General features: G+C 40.3%; 1 protein-coding gene and 1 long non-coding RNA gene across 2 annotated transcripts; both read right to left on the bottom strand.

Moving 5' to 3' along the window:
- Nucleotides 1–448: 448 nt before the first annotated feature.
- LOC136677551 (uncharacterized) lies at nt 449–7972 on the bottom strand. The gene is made up of 4 exons (XR_010796366.1): nt 7918–7972; nt 5164–5364; nt 2774–2988; nt 449–1182 (listed from the first exon to the last, which is right to left on the bottom strand). It is a non-coding gene; the product is annotated as an uncharacterized lncRNA (long non-coding RNA).
- Nucleotides 7973–8767: 795 nt separating this feature from the next.
- On the bottom strand, nt 8768–12427 carry LOC136677496 (uncharacterized). The gene is made up of 4 exons (XM_066655058.1): nt 12325–12427; nt 11145–11345; nt 10192–10415; nt 8768–9632 (listed from the first exon to the last, which is right to left on the bottom strand). The coding sequence occupies exons 1-4, from the start codon at nt 12332–12334 to the stop codon at nt 9402–9404; spliced, it is 666 nt and encodes a 221-aa protein (XP_066511155.1). The 5' UTR covers nt 12335–12427; the 3' UTR covers nt 8768–9401.
- Nucleotides 12428–14790: the final 2363 nt, after the last annotated feature.

The raw sequence follows: 14790 nt of genomic DNA, 5'->3' as shown, positions 1-14790 counted from the left end.
CCACGCAGACACAGAGAGAACACACCACACTCCTCACAGACAGTCACCCGGAGAAAACCCACGCAGACACAGGGAGAACACACCACACTCCTCACAGACAGTGACCTGAGATGAGGACTGAACCCAGTACCCCAGAGTGCTGGATGGCTGTGGTTGTAAGACCACCTCCAGCACCACAGTCCTCCCCATGTTTGAAGTATTGTAGTAAAACAAGATACACACTGTGTGTGCTGTATACACAGACTGAGGTGTCTCTGGTTTAATAACTGCATTTCCATTCACAATGATATAATACTGCAGTATCCCTTCCACCGTTTCACCAACCTGTCTCTAAAGAAACTTACGACTCACAAAACATTTGGTTTTTAATATTTACTTTTCACATATCTGTCAAGAACTGCACTTTTTACATTTCTACACAAGCTTGAGAAATATCAGTCACAGGCAAAAAAAGGCTTTCAAATGACATTTAGGTGTGATCACATGCAGTTTATTACAGAACAGTTCACTTTGAAAACAGGTCATTTACTCAGAAGTGAGGTCAGCACCTGTTTTACGTGCGGTCATACACAGAGCAATAACAAAATCCTCCCTAGGATTTAACTCCAACGACCTGGCTTCTCTGACCATCTCAAACCAGCCTCAGAGGCGTCAGGGCCTTAGAGACAAAACTCTGGGAGGATTTATACACAGTAAACACTGAGAAACAAACTGAACATCCAGGTCAGAATAACAAGATTCATATGCATTTTAAAGGACCATACTTTTGACGACAGAGATGATTTGCTGATCAAGTCTGAGGTCCACATTTTACATAGGTTTGTATATGACATTTTTAATGCGCACAGGAAACCAAGGGTTGGAAAAAACCCTAAATGCAGCCTTTAAAAGATAGACATTTATTTTTTGACATTTCTAATCAGCAACTTAATTACATACAATATGTGGATAACAGGGTCTCGTTGATATCGTTTGTGGATCTTGTTGCTCTTATGTTTTCTTTCCAACATCATTTACCATTTTCGGAGCTTTACTTATCTGATCATAATGTGCATATACTACAGAGTAAATTAGAAACCCAACCACAACAATAACAGCAATAAAAGCTATAAACCACATCAGACACATTAATATTTTCTTCTGTCTGATCCTTGAAATGCCTGCTTGATTACCTGGCAGGTGCTGTTGAAAGAAACACAGGAAAAGATCATTAAACATTATATAAAACCCACACAATATGCACAGAACTGTAAAAACAACTCTAAATATCATTGTAAAGAGCCAATGTCTTACACTACACTCCAATTCTCACATTTTTGTGAGTCTATGTACTAACACCAGTCATAATCCAACATGACTACTATATCAGAAGGTGGGTTTCCTAATCTTAAAACCTGGGAAATCTTAGTAGAGGACACGGTAGCCCCGGTGCAGGAGAAGAGTAAATATTTTTACAACAAATATGGAGATGGATAAGTTATTTTCTTTATTTTTAGATAACTTAAATACTATCAAAATATCCATCTTATCAGCAAAGGTGTGGCAGTGTGGCTGCATGTTTTTATTACAACTAAGAAAACATCATGTTAAATCTTTTTTAGGAATACAGAGATCAACTGTTACACAGGTGGAGATTCTTTTTTAATGGATGGAAATCAGGCAGCAGAAGGTAGTGTCGCAGTCACACAGCTCCAGGGACCTGGAGGTAGTGGGTTCGATTCCTGCTCCGGGTGACTGTCTGTGAGGAGTTGGTGTGTTCTCCCCGTGTCCGCGTGGGTTTCCTCCGGGTGCTCCGGTTTCCTCCCACAGTCCAAAAACACACGTTGGTAGGTGGATTGGCGACTCAAGAGTGTCCGTAGGTGTGAATGTGTGTGTCTGTGTTGCCCTGTGAAGGACTGGCGCCCCCTCCAGGGTGTATTCCTGCCTTGCGCCCAATGATTCCAGGCAGGCTCTGGACCCCCTGCGACCCTGAATTGGATAAGCGGTTACAGATAATGAATGAATGAATGAATCAGGCAGCTACACTGGCTCTTTGTATGACTGGGCACCACTGCTCACAATAACCTGGCGGTTACTTATTACAGAGCATAGTCAGGAGTGATTTATAGTCTCTACAGAAAGAAAACCTTATGCTCCAAAAAAGTAACTTCTCTACAGAAGACAAGGACATTTTAAAGGAGGAATAACTGATTTTTACCACTAAAATTATTTTAATTTAAATTATTTTAATTTAATATTTAAAATTAAAGTGTCACAATCACACAGCTCCAGGGACCTGGAGGTTGTGGGTTCGATTCCCGCTCCAGGTGACTGTCTGTGAGGAGTGTGGTGTGTTCTCTCTGTGTCTGCGTGGGTTTCCTCCAGGTGACTGTCTGTGAGGAGTGTGGTGTGTTCTCTCTGTGTCTGCGTGGGTTTCCTCCGGGTGACTGTCTGTGAGGAGTGTGGTGTGTTCTCCCTGTGTCTGCGTGGGTTTCCTCCAGGTGCTCTGGTTTCCTCCCACAGTCCAAAAACACACGTTGGTAGGTGGACTGGCAACTCAAGTGTCCGTAGGTGTGAGTGTGTGAGTGACTGTGTGAGTGTGTGTGTTGCCCTGTGAAGGACTGGCGCCCCCTCCAGGGTGTGTTCCCGCCTTGTGCCCAATGATTCCAGGTAGGCTGGACCCACCGCAACCCTGAACTGGATAAGGGTTACAGATAATTAAAATGAAGTTGTTTCATAGTCCCTGAATGAGCCAGTTTATACTCCCTATCAATATATATCCTCTATAACCCACCTCTGAACTGAATGATGCTCCTGTAGCTGTCAGATTATCAGTGACAACTCTCAGAGCCTCATCATTGCGCTGGCATCTCAGCAGACCTCTGTCTTCATGGAACAGACAGTCCACAGCGAACACATTCTCCCTGTTTACACTCAGTCTGCTCTCTGATGTTATGCAGTGAGGACTAAAAGTGTGGTGGAGCACCACTAGAACAACAGGCTTAGTTGCTGGAAAAAAAGGAGAGATAGATGTGTTTAGAAGTGACTTTATATTTAGTCAGTCAACACCAGTCTAGTGGGTGCTTTTAGATTTTAATATTTGCAGCATTTACAGCTCACATCACTGTGCTTTGTTTCTTTGCAGATAAAAAAATATAATTTGGAAAAAACACAATCCTTTGCTATAAGTAGCAATTACATAAAATACCAAAAATATGCCCTTTAGATCAGGGGTGGGCAATCTTATCCGCAAAGGACATGTGTGTGTGGCTCGCCAACCAGGAGGAACACATGATCAGTTGTTTTGAGACCAGTTAATTAGAGGAGTGAAATCACGTGAGCTCTGGCCTGAATGGACTAAAATCCTAAAATCCCTGCTTTTAGATCCTAAGTGATCACAAACAATTCTTTAAATTGATCTCAAATATGCTTTTTAAATGTTACTGTGGCTTTTAGACTTGGGTTTAAAATCACTGTCCATTCACAGAGATGCAAGCCAGGTCTGGTACTGAGTAGAAATTAATGCTTAATCTGTTACCAAGTCATCCATAGGGTGGATGGACGTATTTGTGCTTGGCAAGTTTACACTCACTTTCAAAGACAAAAAACAAAAGTCCTGAGGCCTTATTTAATACGGCTATTACCCTAATAATGTAATAGTTCAGATAATGGTGCTTTACCTGAATCCTCAACCCCTGCAAAACACATCAAATAATGATATTTTTCACACCATGCCTCACATAACCATTTCTGCTGTTCTCCAAAGCAGCCATAAATATGAAAAAAAGTCTTTAGCCTATGTTTTATTTAAACATACTCGAGTACCATTAGTGTTTAAGTGAAGAATATAACTTTTAACATGTTTTCTGTTGTAGGCCTATTTATGATTTTAATGCTGTTATTAATCTGTAAAATAAAAGTGGCTTGGCAGATAATCAAATGTGTATATATATATATATATATATATATATATATATATATATATATAGTTTTTGTGCATGTCTTTATTTAATTTTATTATAAAACAAGACAACAATGCAAAACAGCACTGCAGCAGCATTAAATAATTCTTCAAATAATTCTTTCTTTTTATATTGCAATGTTTTATTCACTTTTTGTCAGTAAAACCATAATCCTGAAGTTTTACTACAGCTGATATATATTTCAGGGCAGTTTGCGTACAAGAGGCTGTAATTTCTCACTAGAAGCTCCAAGGACCAGTCATTTGACCCCAAAAATATATTTGCTCTGGATTAAGTTCCAGAACATCCTACATTCACTCATTAGCTGTGACGGAGATGTATCATAGCAACAGAGAACTTTAAAAATAGTTTTATAATCTAAGTAATATTAACCTGATATTCTAAATACTATTGCTCTAAGAATCTGTAATCTTAGGTTCTGTGGGAAAAGTACAGCACATTTTGAGGGGGTGTTGCGACAGTAATGGCCGGTTTTATTGCAATACTTACCCCATCCACTAAGTGGCAGTTTTAGGCCCAGTTTATAAGCCTTTAGGGGTAACCACATGGTGGCTTGCTAGTTTAGAGGATGCTGTGGCTTCATTCCTCACTGGACTTTTGTTTGAACTTTTCTGTTCTTAATCTCAACATAAGTTAATTATTTCATTTTCTGTATTATTTGCTGAACTTTGTGTGTATTCATCAAAGTTTTTGTTCTTTGTGCTTTTCATTGAAGAAAGGTTCTTGGGGTTCTAGTTTTGTATTTGCTTCCTTTGTATCTCTTTGTTTTGTTAATTTTCTTTACATCTTGCTGCTTAACGATCTCGTACTGGAGATAATCCCATTGCAACCATCCATCCCAATTATCACCTCCTCATCTCCTCACCTACATTACCTTGAAACCAGGATTACTTCAGTACAAGCTCCGTGGTTAAAATCACTGGACACATTGCTCCAAAGGACAGTCTGTGCTATTTTTTTTTAATCTTGGACTAAAAGAGACTCTGGACTTTTGTGGACAATCTAATTTTGTGATTTTAAATAGACTTGAATATTTTGTATACACTGGTTTGTTGCTTAATGCACTGTGGGGAAGTAGTAAATATATTCAAACACACACAATGAATGGTACCCTCCTCATTTCTTAAATTCTGAGAAGGTGTTACCTTCTCAGAAAAGCTGTAAAAAAAGCTGTAACCGTTACAGTGAAAGATGTTCTTACTTTGTGGAATTGCCTGAAGAGCAGCTTCAATGTCTGTTCCCGCCCGAGATACAATTGGGACAAAAGAAATAACAATGTCGCTCTTGTCCAGAGAATTCACTTCACGAAGACGAAGACGATTACGGAGACGATCCAAAAACATAAGGTGAGAATTGAAGGTTTGCCCATGTGCCGTCATGAAGTACTTCATCTTTCTTGATCCTAGAGACAGACAACACACAGGGGCAGATTAGAGAAGAGGGTTATATAGCGTTAGCTGCTTTAGGGCTAGCCTTCCAAATGATGTTCAGGGAAAATAAACTCTGTGAAGAAGTGAAGAGACAGGTACAGCTGCCGTACAGTGGTGTTGTGTTAATGTCAGTTTGAGTGGCCGTTTGGCCTCATGTGTCTTAAGCCTTTTTAATATCTTAATACACAACACTGTACAAATGCTTTAGACCCCAGAAGATGAGATTTAAAAAGCTATTTATCTGAACAGTAAGTGTTTATTTGCTAAAAGACAAACACAAACAACAAATAACACCCAACATTAGAATAAACCCAAATGACGTTTTTACAGTGAGTGTGATTTCATGTCCCTGGAGCTGTGTGACTGCGACTCTACCTGCTGCGCACCGTGCTGCCGCAGTTTCCCACGTAAGACGTTTTCCATAATGTCGTAATGTTATAATGGATTTTTTTTTTTATGGTCAGGAACACACAAAATGGACTGGCTACTCAAAAGTGTTTATAGCTGTGAAAGAATGCACCTTGTGCCCAGTGATTCCATGTAGGCTCTAAACACACTGTGACCTTGAACTGGATAAACGGTCACTGAATGAACGAATGAATGAATGAATTTCAAGACGGTTTCCTCTTAAATTTTGTTTTGTAAAATTTGTATTAATTGCCAGATATTGACAGATATACATTCCGCATGCATTTCTCGTTCAATATTATCTACACTTATGTACATGTTTTAATGTAGCATTTTATTATTGTGTTTAACTATTTATGGCCAGATTTTACACATAATTACAGAGTCTTTGTTTGTGATGGTACACCAGGCCTAGCCTTGAGGGGGAGCTCTGGTCCAGAACGACCACATTCCTGGGCCACATTCTTACGCTTTCATGATTTTCAAAGATCTAATCCTAGCTCAGAAACAGGTTGAGTTGCTGTGCTGGAGCTGGGGGGTGTCACCAGAACTGTGCTGAGTCACATCAGCTGCTGTATGAAGGAGCTTTTTTAATTAACACAAATGAACCTAGGGTGAAGAGACCTCTGTAATGACCCTGTAGTCTGTATCTGACCCATGTAAAGGACACTGGGCTGGGGCTGATGTTCTATAAAAGAGTGAATGGCGTATTTGAAAAGACGCTGCTAACCCACCTGGTACTAAACAAACATTTGATGAAGCATTGTGCAAACACTGCAAATACTAACACAAGCTTTAAGATCACAAGACCAGCAGCACCCATGAGTCAGCAGACTTTGTCTAAAGTTAAGCCTTTGGTGGTAAAGGCTATGGTTGAGTATTTGATGTTGTTAGAATACAGTAATGAGGTTTAATAATAGACCTACTTTGTACCAGTGTTATTTTAGTGCATGGTGTTAACTTGTGGGTTGTATTATTTGTATAATATATTTTCTCATTTGGGCCTCATTTGATGATCATTTTTGCCTCAGGGAAACAGCTGAGACCTGGGCATCCTTAAAAGGGCATGATGCCAGTTACTGAGGAAATAATGCAACATGTCTGTTCAGGGCTGGATCTCAAATTGTTACATCCCCAGTAAACAATTAGCCGTTGATTCAACGTTGAAATAACGTAATGACTGCCGTCTAATCAACGTTCTCTTAAGGTTGAAAATGAAAGGTGAAAAGACGTCCAAACACAGACATTGAAAAGACGACTATTAGACGTATTTTGGACGTCCACCGACGTTATTAATTGGTCCCGAAATAAATTACTTGTATAAAACGCGTTTTGGACGTCCACTGACGTTAGCGATTGGTCACCACTTAACTAACTTATTAAGATGGATTTTGGACGTCCATTGACGTTTAAAATATGTCCTTGACGGACAGACTACTTTTAGACCTATTTTGAACGTCCAGGGACATTCCTTGTTTACTGGGACATCCCTACTTCATAAAGTATGTAGGAATTTATAGTCTCCCTCTGGACATTTATTAAACCTCTAACTACACCTCTCAGTTTTTCAATTACAACAAACAATTTAACCCCTTACAGTGGTTTCTACACCTCCAACGACCCTCGAGTAAATACGACTGCTTCCTTATGTGTGATGTAACAAACCCCTGGTTCAGTGCATGTGCTTTGATCCGCTTATTTCAGTCATTACACAATTTCTAGCGTAAAAAAGCACCACACACGCTGAGGTTATAACAGACTCCTGCACCAAATTAATGCTTCACACTGTTTCGATTTGAACAGGGCTCAAAACAACGAGAGCCAGAATTTAACAAGAACACTTCAGAAGTGCACTACAGAGGGAGCGAGGCGCCTTTTCACATTCACGTTCATCTTTAGTGTTTTTCAGCTTTAACACAAAAGCAGCACTTTTATTCACTCTGTCATTACATCACTGTAAGTGCGCGTTCACGGTGAGGACTCCGTTCACAGGGGAACGTCAGCAGTGAACAGGCTGCACCCATCCACTATTCCAGCCTTATTTCTGAATAAGAACTCACGAAGTTTATTACAAACTACACAACTGCGCACACGACAGGATACAAATATTCACTGACCTTCGGCTCCTTTCGGCGATATAAACAAATTAGGTTTCGTTTTCGGTTAAGTTTCCCACCCGTATTTCGTCAGTCCCCGCCCCTTTACACTTCCTATTGGTGGACGATTTTTTTATGGAGTGAATTTTTTTTGTTGAAACTTTTACAAAACTAAAAACACATCTGCAAACAAATGTCGTAGAATCAAAAGCAGTAATTTGATGTTGTGAATGCAGAACAGAAAAAGTCTATGATTTTAAATGTCTATGTGCTGTAATTCTGGCTCAGGACTGAGTGTGATTGTCAGAGATTGTTAATGAACAGCTGCCACAGTGTAAATGAATGATATTTACACTTCTACAGTTCTGGCTGTGACTACTCCTGGAGACAGTAGGGAGTAACCTAAACCTCCACCTGTGTACAGCACCATCCACCTGGACAATGCAACAGCAGCTGATTCTCCCCAGATCCCTCTACACACAACTGTTGTTAGGTAGAGAGGTGACGAGAGGGGTGACTGGGTGAATGTGTGAAACTGTCCACAGGTGTGTGTGTGTGTTATTATCCACAGGTATGAGTTTGTGAGTCACTGTGTGAAACTGTCCACAGAGTGACTGGGTGAGTGTGTGAAACTGTCCACAGGTGTGTGAGAGTAACTGGGTGAGTGTGTGAAACCCAGTGTTTCTAAGAAAGCTTTGGACCCAGTGCAGTCCTGATCAGGATGAAGCAGTTAAAGAAGAATGTAGGAATGAATGAATGAATGAATGAATGAACAAATGAATGAATGAATTGTGTAAACAATGTGTGGTGAAACTCATCTGACCTTTCCCTGATGTAAACAGAGACAAAAAATCAGTATTTCTTTGGTGGAAATGAGTTCATATTTAATAAGATTTTCAAAACAGACATTATACACCAAGACTAATGACACACAAATAAATGTGTTTAAAGCTGGGCCATGACTGCCCTGACACTTCATCCCTTCATCCATTACACAACAAGAGAACACACACATTTTAATGTTAGCTTCCTTTTAAAATTGTATTTAGGCGCGTACTGACAATAAGTAACTTTGTAAAATACATTTCAGAGACTACATTTGAAGAATTTATTTTGGCGTATATATATGTGTGTGTGTGTGTGTGTGTGTGTGTGTACTATGGGCCCATACACATATATATATATATATATATATATATATATATATATATAGACTAAAATATGACTACAACCAGCAGCAAATGCTACACTTAAAGAATATATCAGGTGTAATACGTTTTAAAACAGTGTTTACCATACAATTGTAATTCAACATTTAAAAAATATATGAAATCATCAGAATTAATAAAACGCAATTTATCGTAACCCAAGAAAAGAGGAAGAGAATGTTCGAATATTGAATTCCATTGTTACGTTACACCAATAAAACACCTTTAAACTTATTTGCACAACTTTTATTTACAATTCAGATTTTCTTCCAATTTTTGTTTTGTTTTTTCCGAGCTTTAATGAGTAATTGGTAAAAGTTGCTTTTCTTCATGAGTAACACGGAAGTGAATAAGGTACCCCATCACTCCCCCGATAACTGCAGCAAAAAGGAACTCTCCCACTGTCCCAATGATCCCAAAGATCGCTTCCAAAATAAGCCCGAGAAGGAGCCCAACTAGGATCCAGATATTTCTAGACTTCCGTGTACATGCTCGCGTCACCCACTGAGGACGGTTCATCAGCTGAGGCTGAGGAGAAAAAACACACAAGACACAAAAACACAGTCAGTGGTCGTTAAAAAACAGGAAATAATATGCAACAAGAACCACACAATGCAGCAGTGTACTGCACCTCCACTTGGTCACAGACGCCTACTCGCCACGCACTCCCTCAGTTTATACCTCACACTCTATACACTCTCAGCTTAACTGAGTGTTTCTGCAGTAACACCTCACTCTGTTTGTATTTAGCTGAAAGGAATAGTTTATTAAATTATAAAATGGAGGTGGAATTAAGCGTGATATGCCTTATGTATCTCATTATACTCTCCTGCTGCACCCAGCCCTGTAATCACTGAGAACATTGCTGCGGGGCTTGATCCTTGTGGTGTTTTGACCAAACAGATCACAGATGTTTTATTAAGAGCCAGAACTGTGAAAAACCCAATATCTCATGGAAAACAGAGAGAATATGCCACTTTTTAAATTGAGGAATTTATATTTAAGGTCTTTTTTTGCGTGTTATTATAATAATCCTAAACACTGAAACCTAGATATTTAAATAGACAGTTTAATTGTGGTGCATTACCAGGGCATGCTCTGTTACAGACAAAGCTCCCAGGGAGATCAGATGATCAGCGACAGCTTTCAGAGCCTCGTCGTTACGGAGACATCTCAGTAGGCCTCGGTCTTCATGGTGCAGACAGTCCACGGTGAACATGTTACTATTCTTTATTATGTATCTGCTGTCTGGAGCCATGAAATGGGGATCAAATGTGTGGTGGAGCACCACTATAACAATAGGATTAGCAGCTGGGAGAGAGAGAGAGAGAGAGAGAGAGAGAGAGAGAGAGAGAGAGAGAGAGAGAGAGAGAGAAACATAATGTTTGTACAAGTGACCTGCTATTTGCTCAGTCAACATCAGATCAGCGTCGAATGCTAAAGTGCAGAGTGGTAGGATTTTTATGTAAAAGAAAAAATCCAGTTAAATGAGTTAGGTCACTTTACTCAAATAAACAGTTTATGATCCATGTAAAGGGTTAGTTAAATATTTAAAGTTATATATAACCTATCTAGAGGGTGGGTTAAAATGTTTTAGAAATCCAGCCCACTAGGTGTCAGTATACTGGATGTTTCAAAACATGAAGAAGAATCAGCAGAGAGAAATTAGGCTTGTTCTGAGAAAACGGCTAAAAACCAGAGCTTCTGCTCCTCGCTCCTCACTGCTGTGCGCTCGGGGTCGGGGTGAACAGCGAGCGGCTCATTATCATTTAAAGGAACAGGTGCTGAAAGCGGGCGTTCTGAACAGGGGCTGTTTAGACAGAGGGAGAACACTGGAAAGGGGAATATATGCCCTTATTTAGGAGATGTGTGGGCAGGTCTAACCACATCAGTCTCATTTAGAGGAACATAGGAAAGTTATTCAGAGATTACAGTTACTCTGTAGATCACACTGAGAAAACGCAGACTCAGATTTCCTGGACCTTTAAGCAGACTTTAACTCACAGTATTTTTATTTCTAATCCAATTTACATTCCTTACTTTGTGGAAACTTCCCGAGAGCGGCGTCTATGTCCGTTCCAGCTCGAGACACAATAGGGATAAAAACAAATATGACATCGCTCTTATCCACTGAAGTCACTTCGTGGAGCTGCAGTCGTGTCGTGAGTCGATCCATGAAGGATACCGGGGAATTGAAAGCATTCCCAAGCACCAACATGAAGAACTTCACCAGCTGTGATCCTGGAGACACAAAAACACACGGTTACAGAGTGAAGAAGGGGGTTATTAAGTGTCCACTGCTTTCTTTACAGTGGCGCTGGAAACATTCTTCATATTTCTGCATAGTTTTGACCTAAAACAAATGAGACACAAATATTAGACACAGGGGTCTTATGAGACACTGAAAGCAAACATTAACATACCTTTGTCACTCAGAGATACACACAACTGGGTCATTTTCCTCAATAAATAAATGACATTGTGTCGTTTGTTTGATAGAGTCCTCTTTATCTAATTGTAGAACTTGTAAATGTGATTAAGGAAAGTATGAATGTAATTGTACAGTGTAACGGCTCGTTTCTGCTGTGCGTCCGACAATAAAACTCTTAGTAGAAGATACAGAAGATACATTATAAATGTTTTACACACTTTCTGGATGCTGTTCTTGCAGTAAATAACATCCCAGATGAACCTGGGCATTTGGTGATTGATACTTTTCAGTGTGTTGCTGATTAGAGGAGGACATTTACTCAAAGTCACTCGCAAATAACCAATAATGAACCAAAAAGACTGTAGGCGGTGGTAAAGTACGTTACACGTTTGTAATTGTGCTTTAATATAGTTTTCTGAGGAAGGACAAGCAGGAAACTGGGTCAGATCCAGTCATGGATGCCCCATGGCTCACTGATATGAAAGTGGGAGTGAAGGGGTCACTGTGGGGACACTGCCCCAACCCCAGACACTTATCTTCTTACTGTAGCGTTACCTGTTTAATCGTGCACGCGCTTTAAGTGTAACCCGAGCACTAGAAGTGATTTTACTGCCGTAAGACCACAGTTCGCACAGATATCAGAGACGACTTCATAAACAGGGAAATAAACACAGGTCGAATTCAATAGGTCCTTAATCTCGGACATAATTCCCGTTTTAATAATAAAACTAATGTGATCTGTAACACACCACGGCGCTCTTTACGGTTTACAAAGCGTGACTCACAAACCTTCAATCATGTTTACAGAAGTGAACCGTGCGGTCTTCAGCGCTCCGTTTCTCGTCGTTGTCTGTTTATCATTTTGATATTCCACAAAACTTTCCACACAAGCCCCGCCCCCTTTCGATGAACCGAACCGCTGATTGGTTGAGGAGGAAGTAAAGGCCAATCAGAGAGCCCGAGAGACTTGTGTCGGAAAACGGGTGTGATAGAAGGTGCAGGAGACTCTAATCTGATAGAGTGTGTAAAATAGACGCTTCTAAAAATGGAAAAGCACTGAATTCCCCAGCACTTATGAAACAGCACTCACTGTACACTGAGCTGATTTATTGACTATAACATGTTTAAGCTTTGTGTGCTTATCGTACAGAAATATAAGATGGTAAATGTTTACGGTTTGTCTGCAGACTTTTGGCCACATTGTGTGGAGTCTACAGTGGATGAGAAGGCCCACTGCTGTAGAAACACACTAATTGTTTTGAGAGTAAGTGAAAGTGAAATGGACTGAGGCCCTGAGACTGATACTGTGGTCTCGGTGGATGGGTGTGACGTGGCGTCTGCTGTTGTTGTAACTGCCATCCACTTCTGAAGTCTTGGCACATGGCCGTATTAGGAAACATGGGACTATGTTATATCAGGCGCTGTGGCAAAGAAAAGCAAAACAAAATATCCACCGAGCATGCTTATTAACTTATTAACAAGTGCAGTAAGGCAAGGCAAGACCCGTGTATTTATGATCTGAAATCTAGCCCCTTACATGAACCACATCTAGGTTTGGAGGCTGTACTTTTTCCAGAATCATTTGTTCAGTAGAAAAGGTAACAATAAGAAGAACGCGTCTGAACAGTTTCAATAGGGTTCTACGATCAATGAGCAGCGTACTTGAATCCTAAATAATAAAATATAAGAAAAGGCAGTAAATTAGAGCATAAAATATATGAAATGAAGAAATGCTAGACGTAACGTGTCTAAAGTCTGGGCTTTTCTAATGTTCTCAGTGGACTGGTTTGAGAGCAGCGCATCAGCTAATCACTGCTTCTCCATGTTTAGTACTTCACTGGAGTTCTTGTTTGTGGATTTTGTTCAATAAAAGTAAAATAAAAAAAAACTTTTTTTCAGGCTAGTCAGATCAACAGACTGGGTTGCTGAGAGAGAGAGAGAGAGAGAGATCACTTTCTCACTCACCAGCAGAAAGCAAACGGAAAGTAAAAGCCTGAAAAGGCCTGTCATGTGTCTGTTTTCCCCACCATGTGGTTCTGTTTATTATTGTTCCTGTCTCCACCCTCATGCCACCTTAGCTCCGCCCCTCTCTCGTCAGTGTCTCCTTTGTAGACCTGCCCCTCTCGTTATCAGTCCCAGGGTGTTCCTATGTCAATGTCCTGTGTATATATAGTCCCTTTGTTTCAGTGCTCCCTTGTTAGGGTAACGAGAGAGAGATGAGAGGAGAGAGATGAGAGGAGGAGTGAGAGAGAGAGAGAGAGAGAGAGAGAGAAGAGGAGAGAGAGAGAGAGAGAGTAGAGAGAGAGAGAGAGAGAGAGTGAGACGAGAGAGAGAGAGAGAGAGAGAGAGAGAGAGAGAGAGAGAGAGAGAGAGAGAGAGAGAGAGAGAGAGAGAGAGAGAGAGAGAGAGTTATTATATCTATATATATTCAGGGAATAAAGGGAAGCTGTGGCATTCTGTTCTGAGGAATGTTGGTAAAAGTAGGTTTTAGTTAATACAATCAATTATGTTGATCCCAGAAAATTTCCTCCAATAACACAATGTAAAAATAATAAATCAAGAAAGGTTTTCAGTCTCACACAAATAGTAATAAAATATTTATATTTTATTTCTATATGATTTTCCCAGTAATCTGCCTGTGCAACCTACTAAAACAGTGAGGCAAGTGTTTTAGGGGAACTGGGTTTGTAACAGGAAGGTTGTTATTTCTATCCCCAGGGGCCGATTAAAATAACCTGCTGCCAACCGCTCAGGACATGTGTGCTCCACTGCCCCCTAGTGTTCACTAGTGTGTATAAATGAGTGTTTCACTGCACATAATTGGGTTAAAATGCAGAGAAACCCTCTGTGTGAGAGCACAGTGGCCAGTGAAGTGATTCTAATTTCCAATTCTAACTGCTCTGAGGTGGAGACACTTACTTTGTGGGGATGGTCTGCAGAGCAGCTTCGAGCTCTGTTCCCTGCTCGAGACACAACAACAAAAAGCAATAATTACCTCACTACAATCCAGTGAATTACACTTCATGGAGCTGCAGACGTGTTGTTTACAGGGGAACTGAAAAGCGTTCCGCACCACCAACATGAAGAACTTCACCAGCCGTGATCCTGGAGACACAAAAAACACACTGTTACAGAGTGAAGAAGGGGGTATTTACTTTTGGCTTTTTACTTGCTAGATGCTGTTTAGTCAATAAATAACATTTATGATTAACTTCGGCACCCAATGAGTATAATACACAGCCCATATTTAAGTCA

The sequence above is a fragment of the Hoplias malabaricus genome, chromosome X2 (assembly GCF_029633855.1).
Source record: "Hoplias malabaricus isolate fHopMal1 chromosome X2, fHopMal1.hap1, whole genome shotgun sequence".
Taxonomy (NCBI): domain Eukaryota; kingdom Metazoa; phylum Chordata; class Actinopteri; order Characiformes; family Erythrinidae; genus Hoplias; species Hoplias malabaricus.
This window is presented reverse-complemented; position numbering and strand designations above follow the sequence as displayed.

What these genes read in the sequence shown, in the direction of transcription:
- LOC136677496 (XM_066655058.1), bottom strand. An exon ending in TCTCGGGAAGTTTCCACAAA is followed by an intron (nt 10,416 to 11,144) that starts GTAAGGAATGTA and finishes TCTCTCTCCCAG; the next exon opens with CTGCTAATCCTATTGTTATA. An exon ending in CTGTAACAGAGCATGCCCTG is followed by an intron (nt 9,633 to 10,191) that starts GTAATGCACCAC and finishes TTTTCTCCTCAG; the next exon opens with CCTCAGCTGATGAACCGTCC.